The sequence below is a fragment of the Chlamydotis macqueenii genome, chromosome 1 (genome assembly GCF_036417535.1).
Source record: "Chlamydotis macqueenii isolate bChlMac1 chromosome 1, bChlMac1.mat, whole genome shotgun sequence".
In the NCBI taxonomy this organism is placed as follows: Eukaryota; Metazoa; Chordata; class Aves; order Otidiformes; family Otididae; genus Chlamydotis; species Chlamydotis macqueenii.
The window spans coordinates 81,649,927-81,665,638 of NC_141556.1; the positions used below are offsets into that span (position 1 = coordinate 81,649,927).

At 40.1% G+C, this 15,712-nt stretch overlaps 1 protein-coding gene across 1 annotated transcript in view; it reads left to right on the plus strand.

Moving 5' to 3' along the window:
• The first annotated feature begins 4,519 nt into the window (after positions 1-4,519).
• FAR2 (fatty acyl-CoA reductase 2) overlaps positions 4,520-15,712 on the plus strand; it is a 78,917-nt gene continuing 67,724 nt past the window's right edge. The window contains exon 1 of the mRNA XM_086758276.1: positions 4,520-4,725. Within this exon, the coding sequence (XP_086614402.1) occupies positions 4,537-4,725 (189 nt within the window). The 5' untranslated portion in view covers positions 4,520-4,536. The remainder of the gene's footprint in view (positions 4,726-15,712) is intronic.

The window sequence follows — 15,712 nt, forward strand, 5'->3', positions numbered from 1 at the left end:
AATACCAGCTCAATTGTATCTGCTTTTGGTGGGGGAAAGCTCTCTTTTACTCTTCTGTTGGGGATATGTTCTGTTTTCTTTTGCAGGACCAAAGCATTAGGTTGGTAGGATTCCTGCCTTTCCCTTTGCTTGTCCTTTGGCATATGCCTCTGGCACAAGACTGTGGCTTCATTTGTAATACAGCACTGCACGTCGTCCGAGGAGGCTGTTACAGGCATCAGTAACAGAGCTTTACCCTTAAAGCAGCTTGTGTACTTGTGTCTGCAGAGATGCTCAGTGTGATTCCTGGCTGGCTGTCCAAATGGTGTTTTTTTCACACTACGGTTGGAGATGAGTCAGCATCACTGAGATGTACACTGCTGCAAAGATGCTGCATTCAGTACTTCAGATGGCATCAGTGATCACTTTCCTACTCTGATTAGTGCCTCAACCATCAGAGTTGCTTGTAACGAATCACTTGAGCTGGGCTTCAGGAAGCCCATGTGTGGGCTTTTCTCTGCCATTTAGGGGCTTTCTCACCTCCAGTCAGTTTTGGAAGAGACAGGAACCTCAGCCTCTGAAGTAGTTTTTTATCCTTTTTCACCTCAATAAGGGTCAGCTAACTGCAACTGCTGGCCATGGTTCCGATTTTGAATCGTTTTATTAGACGCTTAATCCCTTGCAGCTTAATTGACTGGGAAATAGTTCATGCCCAGTATTGACTGTTTATTTCTTAAAATGAAAAGCAAAGTACAAGCTTCTGTAGGAAACAATTTTTTCTTCATTTGACTGAGTGTAAAAGTCAAAAAGGAATGCATCTAGTTCTTTGTATTTTGAAGTAGGCATCCAAAGGGTGTCCTCTAGTTCCTTAAAATCTCCATAGCTTCTTCAGTACTTTCTTTACAAAGGCCAGGCAAAATAAATTAGAACACAGAAAAATAAATTATGTTATAAAATCACACTCTTAAAATATAAAAACCAAATTGTGAAAAATAAAAAAGTCAATATTTCCTGACTGAGTTGAAAGGAAAGTATCTTATCGATCCTGAATATAAACTGGAATCTGCTTTTGAATTTGGAATCTAGTAAAAGCCTCTTTAAATTCGCTTGAACAGAGGAGCTTCAGGGATCTGTCTAAATCTAGCAGATTGCAGCGTGGTGGCTTTTGTGTCATGATCTCGAAACATCAATTTCTACACATTAAACAAATGCACAGATTTTTCTTTCCTGGTAATTAGTGTGGTATCAGATGGGTGCAGGATTATTGTATTTTCTTCTAAAGCTGATTTAGGAAAGAGGAAGAAAAAGTACTACAAGGAGACACAAATGTGATCCTGTAATAAGCAAAACCCGTCTCATTTCTCATGGCTTTTTATTGTGGATGAGGCCCTGAGCAACTGGATCCAACTCTGAAACAGGCCTTGAGAACTCTATGGTGCCTGATTTGGACTGCTTTATTACAGAAAATAGAAAGGATGTGCTTTCTCTTACCTTTTCTTTTAACTCTGTACGCTTAAGCCTATAATCAAGAGAAATAGCAGATTGCTTTAGAAGTTTGTTTTTTCTGTGGCTATGTTTGGTGCTTCCATTGTCATCATAACAGATTGATTTGGGAGATGCAGTTGTTTGCCTGTCTTTTTGGAGACAAATGTTTAAAATGGTCTCAGACTACATGCGGAAAAACTGTCAGTTTTGTGTGTGTAGTCCTCGCCAGAAATACTTAATGAAATGTGGCTGCACGGCTAATTTTAGGGACACTTTTAAAGTAGTGTGATTTTCTTCTTTGTTTTTTTTTTTTTTTTTCAATTTTTGTTTGTTTGGTTGGTTTGTTTCTTTTTACTATTCTAGTAGGCATCGAATATCTGGCTAAAACAAAGGAAGGTCCGTTTGGATAACTCAAACAGAGAACCCAGGTGAAACAACATAATAAATTGACATCCTCATTCAGAAATCTTAAGTTATTTTTCCAGTAGTCTACAACTATAATGCAGAGCGCTGGTGTTTAGTGATGTAGGTTGGAAATGTTCTGTACTACTGAAGCGTGGAATGGAAAGTAATTCATGTTAAACACTGTGGCAATCTCCAAGCCTGTTGAGCAAAATACTTTATAAATGTACCATTTTTCTATCAGAATAGTAAGTGAGGTTAGGTAGATACAATCTTCTGAATACAAGTTCAAAGCAAGTATCCAGTGACTGGAAGTGGTCTTGCGTTTTATCTTTTTGTTTCCTTTTGGCCGGCAGAATTCGTATGGCCTCTAGTGACTAAGGACTTCTCTCATTGATTTTTCTTCTTTGCAGGACAGGAGTCATACCAAATTTCTGCAGTTTTTTGTCACTTCCATCTTCATCTGGCTAAGCTAATATCTACTTCTGGATGTACACACCCTTTCCCACACTTCCAGGTTCGGCAAGTTCCTGTCTTCCAGTATCACTCAGTTTTTCCGAACCTGAATGAGATATGACATTTTATTATAAATAAGTTAATTATCTAATAGTTTAACCTGTTTGCTTAGCTTCCCACGCGGCCAGCTCTTTGATAAGAACAGGTTTTTAATAGACCTAGTCGAGCCTGTTACATTAATTTAAACTGTGATCTGGGCCATATCTGAAAGTAGGCTAATACCCGAATTCACGGAGCCAGAATACCCACAGCTATTAATTCGTAAAATAGTGTCCTTCAGAAGTTTTTTTGCTTGACCCACTTTGTAAATTGGATGGTACACCTGATGGTTCATTATGGATAAAGAAGTTTGGGGATTTTAACTTGTTTGAGGCAGTACTTGGAAAGAAAACCAATATTTTGTTGGGCTTGAGTCTTTCTTATGTGTCTGGGCCATAACCCATTAGAAGTATACATTCAGTGTTTCCTGAGTGTTTCAGTGAACAATGTACAGCCTGTAAGGGCTGGTCTGTGGTGTCTTTCTTAATTCACATAGCTGGTGGTCAATTTTCTGGGATCAGGTACTTCACGCCATCCTGAGGAAGGCATGGGCTGTAGGACGAAGTGTATTTCTCTCATGTCCCTGTGCAGTGAAGGGAATTTAATCTACCATCACACGTAGCCAGGGTTCTTACAGTACTTTAAACTCTTTGCTGTTGTTCATTTGTGTTGTCCAAGCCAAGGACTCATGATAGAAGATGTTTCTGTACGAAGACTTGCTGTTTTTGCTCTAAGTTATGCTACTTCACTGTTCCCGAGTGGTTTGTTAGGTTTCAGAAAGGCAAAAGGATTAGTGAGAACAGGGAATCTTCGCAGACTGCGAAAATGCAGCAAATGCTGTATTTCTGTTCTGGTATATTTGCATTTTATTAGCATGCAGTTGACTCATGTCGTGCTGATAAACTTGAAATGGCCAACAGAGACTCTGAACCTTCTGCAGGAGGAAAAGAAGTTTTTTCTGGGGTACCTGAAGATCATTGTCTGGATTCTTGAGTACGCGATTGACAGCGTTCTACTGTTCTTGTTTCTTTTTATTTCAAATTTAGTATGCTTTTTTGAAAACATTTATTTACACTTTTCATGAGCCTTTCCCTTGCAGTGGAAGTGGTTTGTGCATGCTGTGATCTGCAGCGCTTCAAAGATAGGAGGGAGCTTTTTCCTTCAGTTAGTCTAATAGGGAGGGGGCCTGTTCTAGGAAGATTTGGTCCAGCCTTGTTTGTCATTTAATCAACTTAGAGTTTGAATTGAGATGGTTGGGGACATGTAGGCCTGAAACCATTGTATCTAATTAAAATGCTTAACTGGGACACTCCATGCGGGAGCCTAGTCGTGTCAGCCCCCTTACGTAGCCAACGAATCTCCAAAGGGCAGTTCAAACAACCTAAACTCTGCAGAGAAAGCGTGTGACATCTATGCTCCTTAGAGTTACGTGAGATGAATTTTGGCCTTAACAGCCAATAATGGGTGATGGCCTACACACAGGAGCACTGCAGAGCAGTGTCATTGCACTCTATGTTCCACGATGAAAAGCTTTCTTCATGGATTTATGCCAATAGGAAAAGGCTGAGCACATTGCAAAATGGTGGCTGGCAAGTAATGAAACTACTTGGCACGGTGGAGTTAAAGTGGAAACTGCAGCATTTGTACCTGCAGTGTTTGTGAGGAGATCTGTTTCTGCTTTGTCTTGTAGGGGTAACTGCGTATCTTCATGGCTGCCACTTCACAGTGTATGAGATAAATGCCATTCAACACTGCAGCGGGCATCTACTGCTAGGAGTCTTAGACAGCACAAGCTGTGTTCTAAGCTATGACTGCTGGGTGCAGCTATGGTGTAATATGGAGGATAAGACTGAGCTTGATTTTTTTAAGCGGCTTGGATGAACCTTTTTAATTTTTGTCCTTTATTTTCATAATAAATGCTTTTAAAAAAATAATGTTTAAAATTGCCGTTGACTGAACTAATGTGAGCTGCCATACCTGACTAGGAAAGGTTACCACAGACTGCAGCTCCCAAATAAGTGATCTATGTCTTGACTCAGAAGCCCTTAAAGCTTTATTTCTGCATCTTCTCAGGTACCTGCTGCAGGAAGTTGAAGGACAGAACAAGAAAGCACCATGTCTTCAGTCTCAGCTTATTATAATGGAAAGACTGTACTTATCACAGGAGCTACAGGTTTCATGGGCAAAGTACTGGTGGAAAAGCTTCTGCGCTCCAGCCCTGAAGTGAAAGCAGTTTATATACTTGTCAGGCCAAAGGCTGGACAATCAATGCAAGAGAGAGTGGCCAACATGTTGAAATGCAAGGTAAGTTTCTATACTTCATTCTAGAGTCTAATCTGAAATCCATTTAGCTGGGTGAAGCAGAGGACTTCTGTTGTACTCAATTCAGGAAGAACAAAATACCGTCTTCTGCTGTAACTGTTGTATAACCGTTGTATGTTTTTTGTCATGTCTAAAACAAATGAAAAAATATTACATGTGAATGAACCTGGATCTGTCTGATTTTGATAGGTGGTGCAGCATTGTACACTGTAGTGATAGAATTGTTTTTCTTCTGTTTTGCATTCGTATTTATTGAGAAATATTTTTTTCCAAAGTGTGCTACCTTTCCAAATTACCTTTTTGTGAGAAGAGCAGCGTTTTGCTTTTGCTTTCATGAACTTTTTTCCTTACCCCACTTTCAATACTTAATATTCAATCTTTAGCATTCAAAATTATAACTTGAGTGTGAGCCCATCACACCCTAGTCCTTGCCCTTATTGGAGCATTAAATTAATTTCATAAGACAAAGCCTAGTGGTAATGTATTGCTGCATTGGTCTGCGAGAAGGCTTTGTTTTTTCTCCTAATGTTTTGAGGCATCAAGCTGTAAAATCTTACGTACATCCAACAACAGAGTTTGATTTTTTTGTTTGTTTTCAGCAGAGGGTAGGTTATTTTCTTGTTTGGGAAAACTTGTATGTGATATAAAAGGAAACCATCACATTGGTTGCTTTTTGCAAGTCTGTCAAGTGCACAATTTTTCATTACTTTTCCCTTCAATTAACCTTTTTTAGCTGTTTCTGCAGCTTTCATCACTGAAGACTGTGGGTAATGTTTTTCATCATCAGACAATAAAATCCCAAATGTGGTATGTTTGCATGGTTTTTGCCTTTTTTTTTTTTTTTTTAACCCACTAAGAAAATGACAAACCAAGCTATTTTTCAGGACTTCTATAAGCTTTGTTTGCATTTTCTGTATGAATATTACTGGCTTATCTCTTCAGTTGGCCAGCACAGCTTAGTGTTGTCATTAGCTCTAGGTGAGGTTCCCTAGTAGCTGTTTTATTGTTGCAACTGTATGAGATGCACCCTTTTTTTTCCGAGCATGTATCAATAGTTTTAGACATGCCAACAGCAATCAGGACTTGATAACCTCTCCTTGAACCTTTGACAGCCTGCTTCAACATATCTCAAATAAGCGGAAGAAGGAGGCAAGTCTAAGTTAGGTTGCCGCAGCCTTGAAAATAAAAAAATCTCTAGGAGTGTGCTCACAACTCATCCGGATCCCCGCAAGGAGGTGTCTTTTTGATGCTGATCTTTTTAAAATAAAGCAAAAATACTTCCTTAAGGCAGAAACCTGACTCTTCCAAGTTTGTTTCCATCTGAAAATGTTGACAGCCTTTGTTTTTGTCTGGAAGTGAAACTGTTAATTCCAATAACTGTTAGTTTCCTGGCAGATGGAGAGGACAAGAAACATTATTCTTAACATCTTTGCTAATTGTTTCCAGTTGTTTGCTGTATGTCTTTAAGCCACATAATCAATCATTTGTAATGTAGAGACTACACTTTAATTTACAGTTGTGGTTTGTATTCTCCAGTTAGGGAAACTCCTGAGCTATATAAAAAATAAAAAATGCAGCAAAAGCTTATTCCAGGTCTTCAGGCAACATTTGCACCTGACATTCCTGATCATAATCACTAATCAAGAGTGCACATATTTGAGTAAGCACAGGAAAATTAAAAATAAAATCCCTGCTCTTCCTTACATGAACATATATAATTTCTAATCTGTACTGCATAATTATTATTTGCCACCACAAAGTGTTAGATTTAATGCAATACAGTATTTGCATCTGTTTATAGGAGAAAATACTTTATTTCTACTTTTATATTCTACCCTATCTAAACTTCTCTACTGACTGATCACACATTCACTTTGAAAGGAACTCTTTCTTCTTTCACATTATGCCTTGACCCAGTGTTATCCTCTGGAATTTATTATTTTCACATCCGTAAGGGAAGTTTCGCAGGAAGCAGAAGAATAGAGAAAAACAGGTTTCCGGCTTCTAAATATTCTAAACAAACAGATAAAAATAGTATTTGGCATGAAATAAGATGAAAGCAGAGAAGTAGATTGCAGGAATTAGTTGCTTTGCGTGACGCTTATGTTCTTCAGGTAAGGTCCTCTGGGGATTCCTGATTTTTTGTAGTACTCAACAATATTTTGAAAGAAATTACCCATCATTTTTTATCTCTCTTCATATATCTCTATGAAATATTTGTGTTTTCTATCATTATATCTACAGAGGTTTAAACTTTGAAGTGTCACATTTGTGAACTGTCTTATTCAGAGTGTGTACATGTGAATATACTGGAAGACGACTCCTCTTAAAAAAGCAACTGTAGGTTACAAAATGGTGATGCAGTGTGAAGAGGCAAAATCCTTTAGTATGTGCTTTTTCAAATGTTTGTTACATTGAATTTTTCAAACTCTGAATCCAACATAAAGAGTAAAGTATAAAAAATAATTTGGACATAAATCAGAATTCTTCCACTGTGTTCCAGAGTAGCTGAACAGATGGTATTGAGATGTAATATAATGCTGGTTTTCCTCAGGTCTTGTAAAATTAGTTTTACATGAAGATACATTATTGCGTTAGTATGAAATGTATAATGAACAGATACTCAATTATCTCAGCATCAACTCCGAAACGAATGCGTGCATTGAGGAGTGTGTGGCGCATGGTGACCTTGCCTGTTTATGAAAGGAAATGTTCTATTTTCCAGCAGCGAGTCCCTAAGGGAATCAAGCTATTACCCTGTGCTTAATGAAATGCCACGTCTCCATGGCACAGAGCATAGCTGTTACACCAAAAGCCACCTTTCAGTGTCGACTTCACCCTGGACAAAGCTTGACAGCGCTGTTCTACTCGTTAGTTAGATGGGAGGTGTATATTTATCAGAGGTAGAAAATTGTTTCAAGGAGTACTTTTTGTTGTCTTATCCCTCCATGTGCAGAAATACCACAGGAATGCTTTGGAGGGGTTGTCTCAGATTCCCTGGAGAGCAGTTGCTGGGCTAATGCTGAGTCACTGGTTGTAGCTTTCACGGTGTCCCTGGGAGAGCAGTGCTTTTTCCGTGCCCTGCCTGCAGTGAACCAAGGCTGCTCGCTGCTGCCAGGCTGTTTCTCAGATCTGTTTGTTCAGTGCTTCTAATTAGAAAGGTCAGTCAAAATGAGGGCTCTTGTTAATGTCTCTGATAATTCAGAGAGAAAATGGGGAGGCTGTGAGGCTGCTGCAGATGGGGAGCAGATATTTCTGGGTGTGACCAGAAATACTGTAAAATGCTACTACTTTTTCATATCGTCCAACCACAGTTAACCCTTATACTGCCAACAGTTACAGCAGATAGTACAGATAGACCTTCTCTCTTTTGCCTCTTCCCTGCAAAGCTTTGTCTGGAACCACACAGTGTGGTGGGACTGACCACTGAAAACTGAGCACAAGCCCAGCATTACCAGGGACCTTTACCTCTTCAATATTTCCTTGTCAAGTGTGCTGCATTTATCAGCGAATATACAGCAAGACTCTGTTAGTCCTATGAACTCTGTCAAATCATGCCAGATTTCTCTTTCTTCACCTCCCTTGACTACCTCTTTCTCCACTCCCTCTCTCGTGCGTCTTGCTCATCACCATGTGCAGTAAAGGTTCTCCACGCCAAACCAGTGCCGTGTCACTCCCTCTGGAGCAGTGTCCCCTAAAATCTGCTGCGGTCACTGTCATGGTGCATGGATCAGTAGCTGGATCAGGGTAATGAGGTTTTTAGGTTGATGGAACGGGATCCTAGTTGCTCAGCAGGAAGTGTGGAGATTGCTAATTGAGTGAAACAGAACTGAAGATGGGATTTTTTTTTTATTGTTTATTTGGCTTTGTTTTGCTTTGGTCAGTAGATTGTCAGACATAATGCTGGAATTTGTGTACCAAAGGAACAAATCTGTCATTTTAGAAACTTGTTTCTTACTTCACCCCATGATTTGTAAACCACGTGGTAGAGAGGAGCTAAGTGTCTCCCATCTCAAGGATGGTAACATAACTGACATGAATGCAAGCAAGGGTCTCGAACCATTCTCTTCCTCTTTCCTAAGTTGACACCATCTGTTGCCTTCTTCCATTTCATGTCTTTCTCTTCTCCAATTTGTGTTTCTCTTTGAAGAAGGCTGGTAAGGTTTTTGCTCTGTATGTTAGCAGCTACTAGTCTGCTTCCTCCAGCACAAGGAAGGGCCAGCAAGACTGCTGGTGCTTACCCAGAAAGATAAGCTTTCACACTGTATAAAAAAGAAGCCACTGCTAGTCCTGAGCTCAGGACTCACTCACACGGCCCTGGTGTCACTTTCTGCTGTTGGATATTTGCAGCCCTGCTGCTGCTGCTGCTCCTTGGCTCCAGGCTCTGCTGGAGCACGGGCATCTGGAACAAGCTATGTGCAATGGCATTGCCTTTTCTGGGTGCTGGGCCAAATCTGCAGCCTTGTATGGTGACAGCTTCTCCTCATTTGATGGGCATCCAACCCGTGTCATGACTCAGGGTGTGGAATCTCACCCATCAGCTTTCAGCTAGGTTGAGAGATCTGACAGCCCTATCTGCTCTTTCACCTATTTGTCATGCAAAGCCATGCCTGCAGGAGGCTTATGGAGAAGCTGAGAAGCACAAAGGCCCGTCTTTTTGTCCATCAGCATCAGCAGAACTTGGTTTCCTCCACCTTCTCTCTCCTTTGCACTTGCACAGCTGTCAGCACAGACAGAAGTACTGAAGTGCAGCTAGGTGGAAATGGCAGAGATTTTTAAATTTATTTTTTAATGCATACCCAAGTGTCAGAGAAGAATTTATGATACCAGGAAGGAGGAAAGAAAGGTGGTGGTTGAAATTGTGTCCTTATTGCATCAGTTAGATAAATTCAGGCCGTAATCTGCTGAGGAAGGAAGAAGGAATGCCATTGTGTGACTGAGGCAATTCCCAGAGAAATTAGGCTTGTCGTGCAGTTTTGTGGTCACAATGGAGTTTCCATCACTACTTGGTGTACATGGATGCTGCACAGTAATTCAGAATTTTTCCACGCGCTAAGTTGGTCAGAGATGCATTCAGAGTTACAGATTTAGAACAACCCTAAATCTTCTTTGCTCTGTGTGTTTTGTTACAGTTACGTGTCACTACTGACATAATTATAAATAATAATAACTACACTTTTCTGTATGTAATGTATTTCTTTGCTAAAAATTTCCAGTGTGTCTGGTGAGTCTGATTAATCTTGGTGCCCTTTTGCAGATTGGTTCCCTTTGGGATACTTTAATTTAGAAATGTTAAAAATAGAGCACCTCAGATCAACAGTCGATTAGAAAACACTTATCCTGTATCTTTGAAAATGCATTGCTGTGTCCGTACTCCTTTTAGGACCACAACCTTATTCTGTAAGGTTCTACGCACATACAAAAGCGGACATGAAAAAATGTGGGGCAGTATCTGTACACCATTCTCAAAAGATGAGCCCTCATTTTTTAATGAAGCTGGGGAGAAAACATGGGTGACAGGATTGTGATGTAAATTAGACATTCGGGGACAGACGGAGCAAGCATTTAAATAATGAGTTGGTGATATTGCTAAAGAAAGTACTTACATTTTGGTTATGAGAAGTTGCAGTGAACATCAAGACATCTCTTTTTGAGAGATGTCAGTTAAGTTCAAAGATGGCAGAGAGAGAGAGAAGTGGGTCAGGAACAGAAGAGTAAGGGGATAAGTTTTTGACATAATGGTGACACCAGTGGAAATCTTTGTAATGGAGGAGAAACAGTACAGATGCGGAAGACGAAAGGATTAATAAAAGGTTGCAGTAGCATGAAAACATAGGAAGAGAACCTGAATAAACAATTAGAGGAAAAAAGAGAAGAGAGCATGTCTGCAGAGGCTATCAGAGATAACATTTGGGAAAAAAAAGAGTTTGTAAAAAGCATAAGAAGGAAAGTGTGAGGAGTGGAACGTTATTGTTGGTGAAAGTCAGGGCAAGGATCTGGAAGAGAATGGTGTTGAGGAGCTAGAGGGAGGAAAAAATAATAGAGGACTACAGAAGGGTGTTGGTGGGTATGAGGGAGAAGAGGAAACCTTATTTTCTGGTATTGATATATGAGACATTTTATTTGCCTTATGTTGGCATTCAGGAGGCATAGCTATGCAAGTACAGGTCTTTGCCTTAGTCTTTCAGTATGAATGAAAAGCCTGGTAAGGTCATGAGCAGGAAGGAGAGAAGTAATTTAGGGTGATCAGAGTCCCCATGGGAGTGAATCAACACCATGACTTTTGAATTATAAAAAGGATTATGCATAATTTCAAGCCAAAACCCTTCTGCCGGTCTTGTAGTCCTGCTGAATTCATCATCTTTCCTGTATCAAGGTGATAAGACAATGTTTGCCTGGTTATCCCAAATTTTGTTAAATCTGTTAATCTTCATTGAACTTTTAGGAGCATGGGAGAGAGGAGTTTTTAGACCTCTTTTAAGACAGTTTATAAAATAAGTCTTTTGTCTTTCACTTAGATGGTGCTTTTTTGTTGTTGTCATTTATTGAAAAGGCAAAGTAATCTGTTGATGAGTATCTGTTGAACTACACAGAGGTTATTCTCTACCCCTCAGTCTTAATTGCATTGCAGAACAGAAGAGGTTAAGTATGAGAACTGCCCATTCTGTTCTCTCTTCTCTGCAGTTCCTGAACTAATATTTCATTTTGCAGAACAAATTCCAAACTCTTTCTTTTTCTTTTGACCAGTTAAATTGTCCATTTCTCCCTTGCTCTCCACCAGTGTCATAATATCATGTAGACATCCCTGTGGCCTAGGTAATTCTACGTTCTTCGCAGCCACTAATATCAAGGGTCTGAAAAGAGGTACTTTTTTCCAATTTCAGGGGAAAATAAAGTTTCCTTCTTATCTTCTAATTAAGATCAATCTTTGGTACTGTCACAGTACAGTAGCTATTCCCAGAAAATTTAGTCTCCTTTTTTAATCAGTAGGGAATATGATGAAACCTCTGTAGTGTCCTTTATTATTAAAAAATAATAATAATTCTATTCACTGCAGTTTCAGCTGGTTTTTTATAAGCTTGAATAGGCAAACCTCTTTCATAGAATCATAGAATGGTTAGAGTTGGAAGGGACCTTCAGAGGTCATCTAGTCCAACCCCCTGCAAGGAGCAGGGACATCCCCGACTAGATCAGGTTGCTCAGAGCCTCATCCAGTCTGGCCTTGAACGTTTCCAGGGATGGGGCTTCCACCACCTCTCTGGGTAACCTGTTCCAGTGTTCTACAACCCTCATTGTAAAATTTTTTTTCCTAATATCCAATCTAAATCTACCTCCCTCTATTTTAAAACCATTACCCCTCGTCCTAACAGGCCCTTCTGAACAGCCTCTCCTTTCTAACTTGTTTTTACACACCTCTCTCTGCGCATTTTCACAGGATCACAGCACTGCTGAGGTTGGCAGAATCCTCTGGAGAATGTTGAGTCCGACCTCCTGCTCAGAGCAGGTCAGATAGAGACGGTTGCCCAAGACCAACTGGGTTTTGAGTCCCCAAGGAGGGAGACTCCACAACCTATCTGGGCACCTGTGGCAGCACTCCATCACTCTCACAGTAAAACAAGTGTTTTCTTATATTCAGGCAGAATTTAATGTGTTTCTTTTTTTGCCCATTGTCTCTTGTTCTGTCACTGGATGCCCCTGAGAAGAGCCAGGCTCCACGTTCTTTGCCCCCTATTATCAGATATTTTTAAACATTGTTAAGATCCCCCTGGGCTTTTTCTTCTGTAACCTGAACTGTCACAGATCTCTCAGCCTTTCCTTATAGGAGAAGTGCTCCAGTCCCTTCATCATCTTCATGACCAAGCACAGTATTTGCAGCAGTATGTGCATCTCTCTCATGTGCTGGGGATCCTACAAATGTACACAGCTCTCCAGATGCGACCTCACCGTGCTGAGTTGAGGGGAAGGTTAATCGTTTGGGCAGTGCTACTGGCAGCTAAGTGTTGCGGTAATCAGTTCTGAAGTACCTCCTTCTCAGGAGGAAAACTCCATCCATTAAGTCTGACTTCCCGAGCACTCTATGGATTCTGTTAGCAGTAGCAACAGAGGCATACAATGTCACCAGGAGTTTCAGAGCATGTTATATGCAATAGGGTACGACAGAGATAATATTTTTTCTGTTTATATGTGTTCAAAGCACGAGTAAGTTATGCAGGTCACAAAGGCACTTCCCACTGGGAGAGGCTGGGCTCCTTATTACATGACTTCTCCTTGCACTCTTGCTTGAATCTCTCCCTGAAAGATCAGGCTCTGGTTGCTTAGAGATGCAGTTCTTGTCTGTTACCAAAGTAGTTCATGCTGATGTTGTCTCTTAAAAGCAGAACTCACAGCACCTTGAAGGTCTAGGAAATATTATGACCTAATTGTGTGATGCGTTGTCGTTTATCACAACAAGCGATGCGGCTGAAGTACGGACAAGCCTCGGAGCCTGCCGTTTGTCTGCTGGTCACGAGTTCTGCTAGGTGGTACAGAACGCAAACCTCAGTTTTGTCACTGCCAAGGAGAGCTCACAGCATAGTGCTCCTGCTTTGCAAACTGTCTTCAGTGCTTCAGCTCCTGGGGGTTCACAGTAGTAAAGTCTACTTGTGTTTCTTCTTTTAAAATAGACTGCAGTTTTAAATTTACTCCAGTTATACATTATTTGCCGTAGTTACACAATGAATCACAATGAAATTAACATTGTTTAATTAACATAAATTGCTAAATGAAAAAATAAACAGGGACACAGCGCTAAATGAACTGTAGAATCAAGGCAGATTGTTCTCAAATGAGTAATTTTTTGAAAGCAGAAATAATTCACAATTAATTTCAAGAGTGTCTTTCATTTTGTGAATGAAAACATTTTTATGTCAAAATCTAACACAACAGTTTCCTTGTCATCCACTCGAAACAGCTGTTACAGGTGTTGATGCAGCATGTCCGCCGAGACCAGCAAAACTGCAGCAACACTCATACTTGCCCAGGTGCTCAAGCACTTGCAAGACAAACCCAGCATGAGATGTGGTGGCCCACCATCACTGTCTGAACAAAGGCCACCTGCCTGGTGGTAGCTGCCATCTCAGCAGAGCGCTGCTTTGCAGCCCTGCTGTGCAGGAGCTCAGTCTCTCTTACCAGCTTCTTATCACAGGACGCATGGTGATCTTTGCTTCGTGCACGCGCAGAAAATATGACTTGTGCAAAGAGTCTAGCAAGGTTTCTCTCTGGAGCTCAGCTTTCTATGTGCCTGCTTGCTCGGCTGCAACAGCAAGGGAGTTAATGGTTTCGGTCTTGCATGTTGTTATTCTACACAAGTACCCAGCACTACAGAATGATACATAAAAGCTGGCCTTCATTTTTATCTTTACTTATTTTTCGTGTGACTTTTCCTTGGCTTGGACTGGAATCACAATGAATCATCAGATTTGTTGCAGAAGGATGAGGGGTAATGGTTTTGAAACAGAAGGAGGTAGATTCAGATTAGACATCAGGAAAAATTTTTTTTACAATGAGGGTGGTAGAACACTGGAACAGGTTGCCCAGAGAGGTGGTGGATGCCCCATCCCTGGAAGCATTCAAGGCCAGGCTGGATGAGGCTCTGAGCAACCTGATCTAGTTGAAGATGTCCCTGCTTCTTGCAGGGGGGTTGGACTGGATGACTTTAAAGGTCCCTTCTGACCCAAAGTGTTCTATAATTCTATGATGATTTCAAAAGGGGTTTTTGATTGATTTGTTTTTTACTTAAAATCATTTAATGGTGTTAAGTAGATCATAGTCTAAACAGCAACACTTCCAGGGGAGAATACAGAGCCTCAAATATAAACATTCCAGAAAAATCCCTCTAGCCAATTGTATGCAAATAGATGTATTGGTAATGCAATGAAGTTTAAAAAAAAAAAAGCTGAAAAGATAAGTCTCTCATAAGAGACTTAAGCACAAGTTTAAATATAAATGTTCAAGTATCCTGCTAAATTTCTAAAGATGGCGTGACTAATTCCATGCTGTTCTTTGAGAACTCTGATGGTTAGGGGCCTCATTTTATCCAAGGAACATTAAGAACAAGCTTCTTATGCAGTAAACATAAAACTGTGCTTTGCAGTCCAATTGATGTATACACAAATGCACACACATGCATAAAGGTACTCTCTTTCAAACTAGCCTTTTTTATTTTATTTAATGGTGGATGTGCCAGAAGATTCCTCTGTTCATGATGATGTCCACAGTGAAGAATCCTGCCAGCTGATAAGTGACAAAATAAAAAAAGGTTCAGCCCTTGAAACAAATGAGCAGGCAGTACATTTGGAATGACACAATTTAAAAAGCCATCAAAAGTAAGATTTTTCTTTTGTCAGTAACAGCCAAGAGGTTGCAGTCAGGCTGCATTTGCTACTGTAAGTAAAATGAAACGTGGTTTTAGTTCTCCATAAAAAGTGATATTTTGGGATGCTTGTAGCCTATATCTACTTCACAGTATTTTTTCTTTAATGTGCAAGGGTGTCTTACAGAAGAAAGAGGGAATCTCATCAGGGAGTTAGCAAACTAAGACTGCAGTTGAGTCTCAGCTTTAAAGGATCTTCATAACATTGCTTGAATTTGCATGTATGCCTATGTGCTTTCTGGTTTGCAGCCAAGGCCCAGTTCCTGAAATCAGTGGAATTTCTCTTGGTGTCTTCGTTTAAGTTTGGTTGAGTATCTTGTGAATGGTGGATTTTAAAGAGAAAATGGGCTCAATTGGGAAACTTACAGCTCTCCTTTCAATGATATGTCATTTTGATGGATTTTATTTTTATTCTGGATATTTTGTTTCTTATAGCAAAAATACATGTATGAATTTTATTTCACTGCTAGTATTTCAACTTCAGATGAGAGCAATTTCACCGTAGTAAGAAGTGCTTGATATAGGAAAGCAAATGCAGTTAATCACTCTTCTACATCT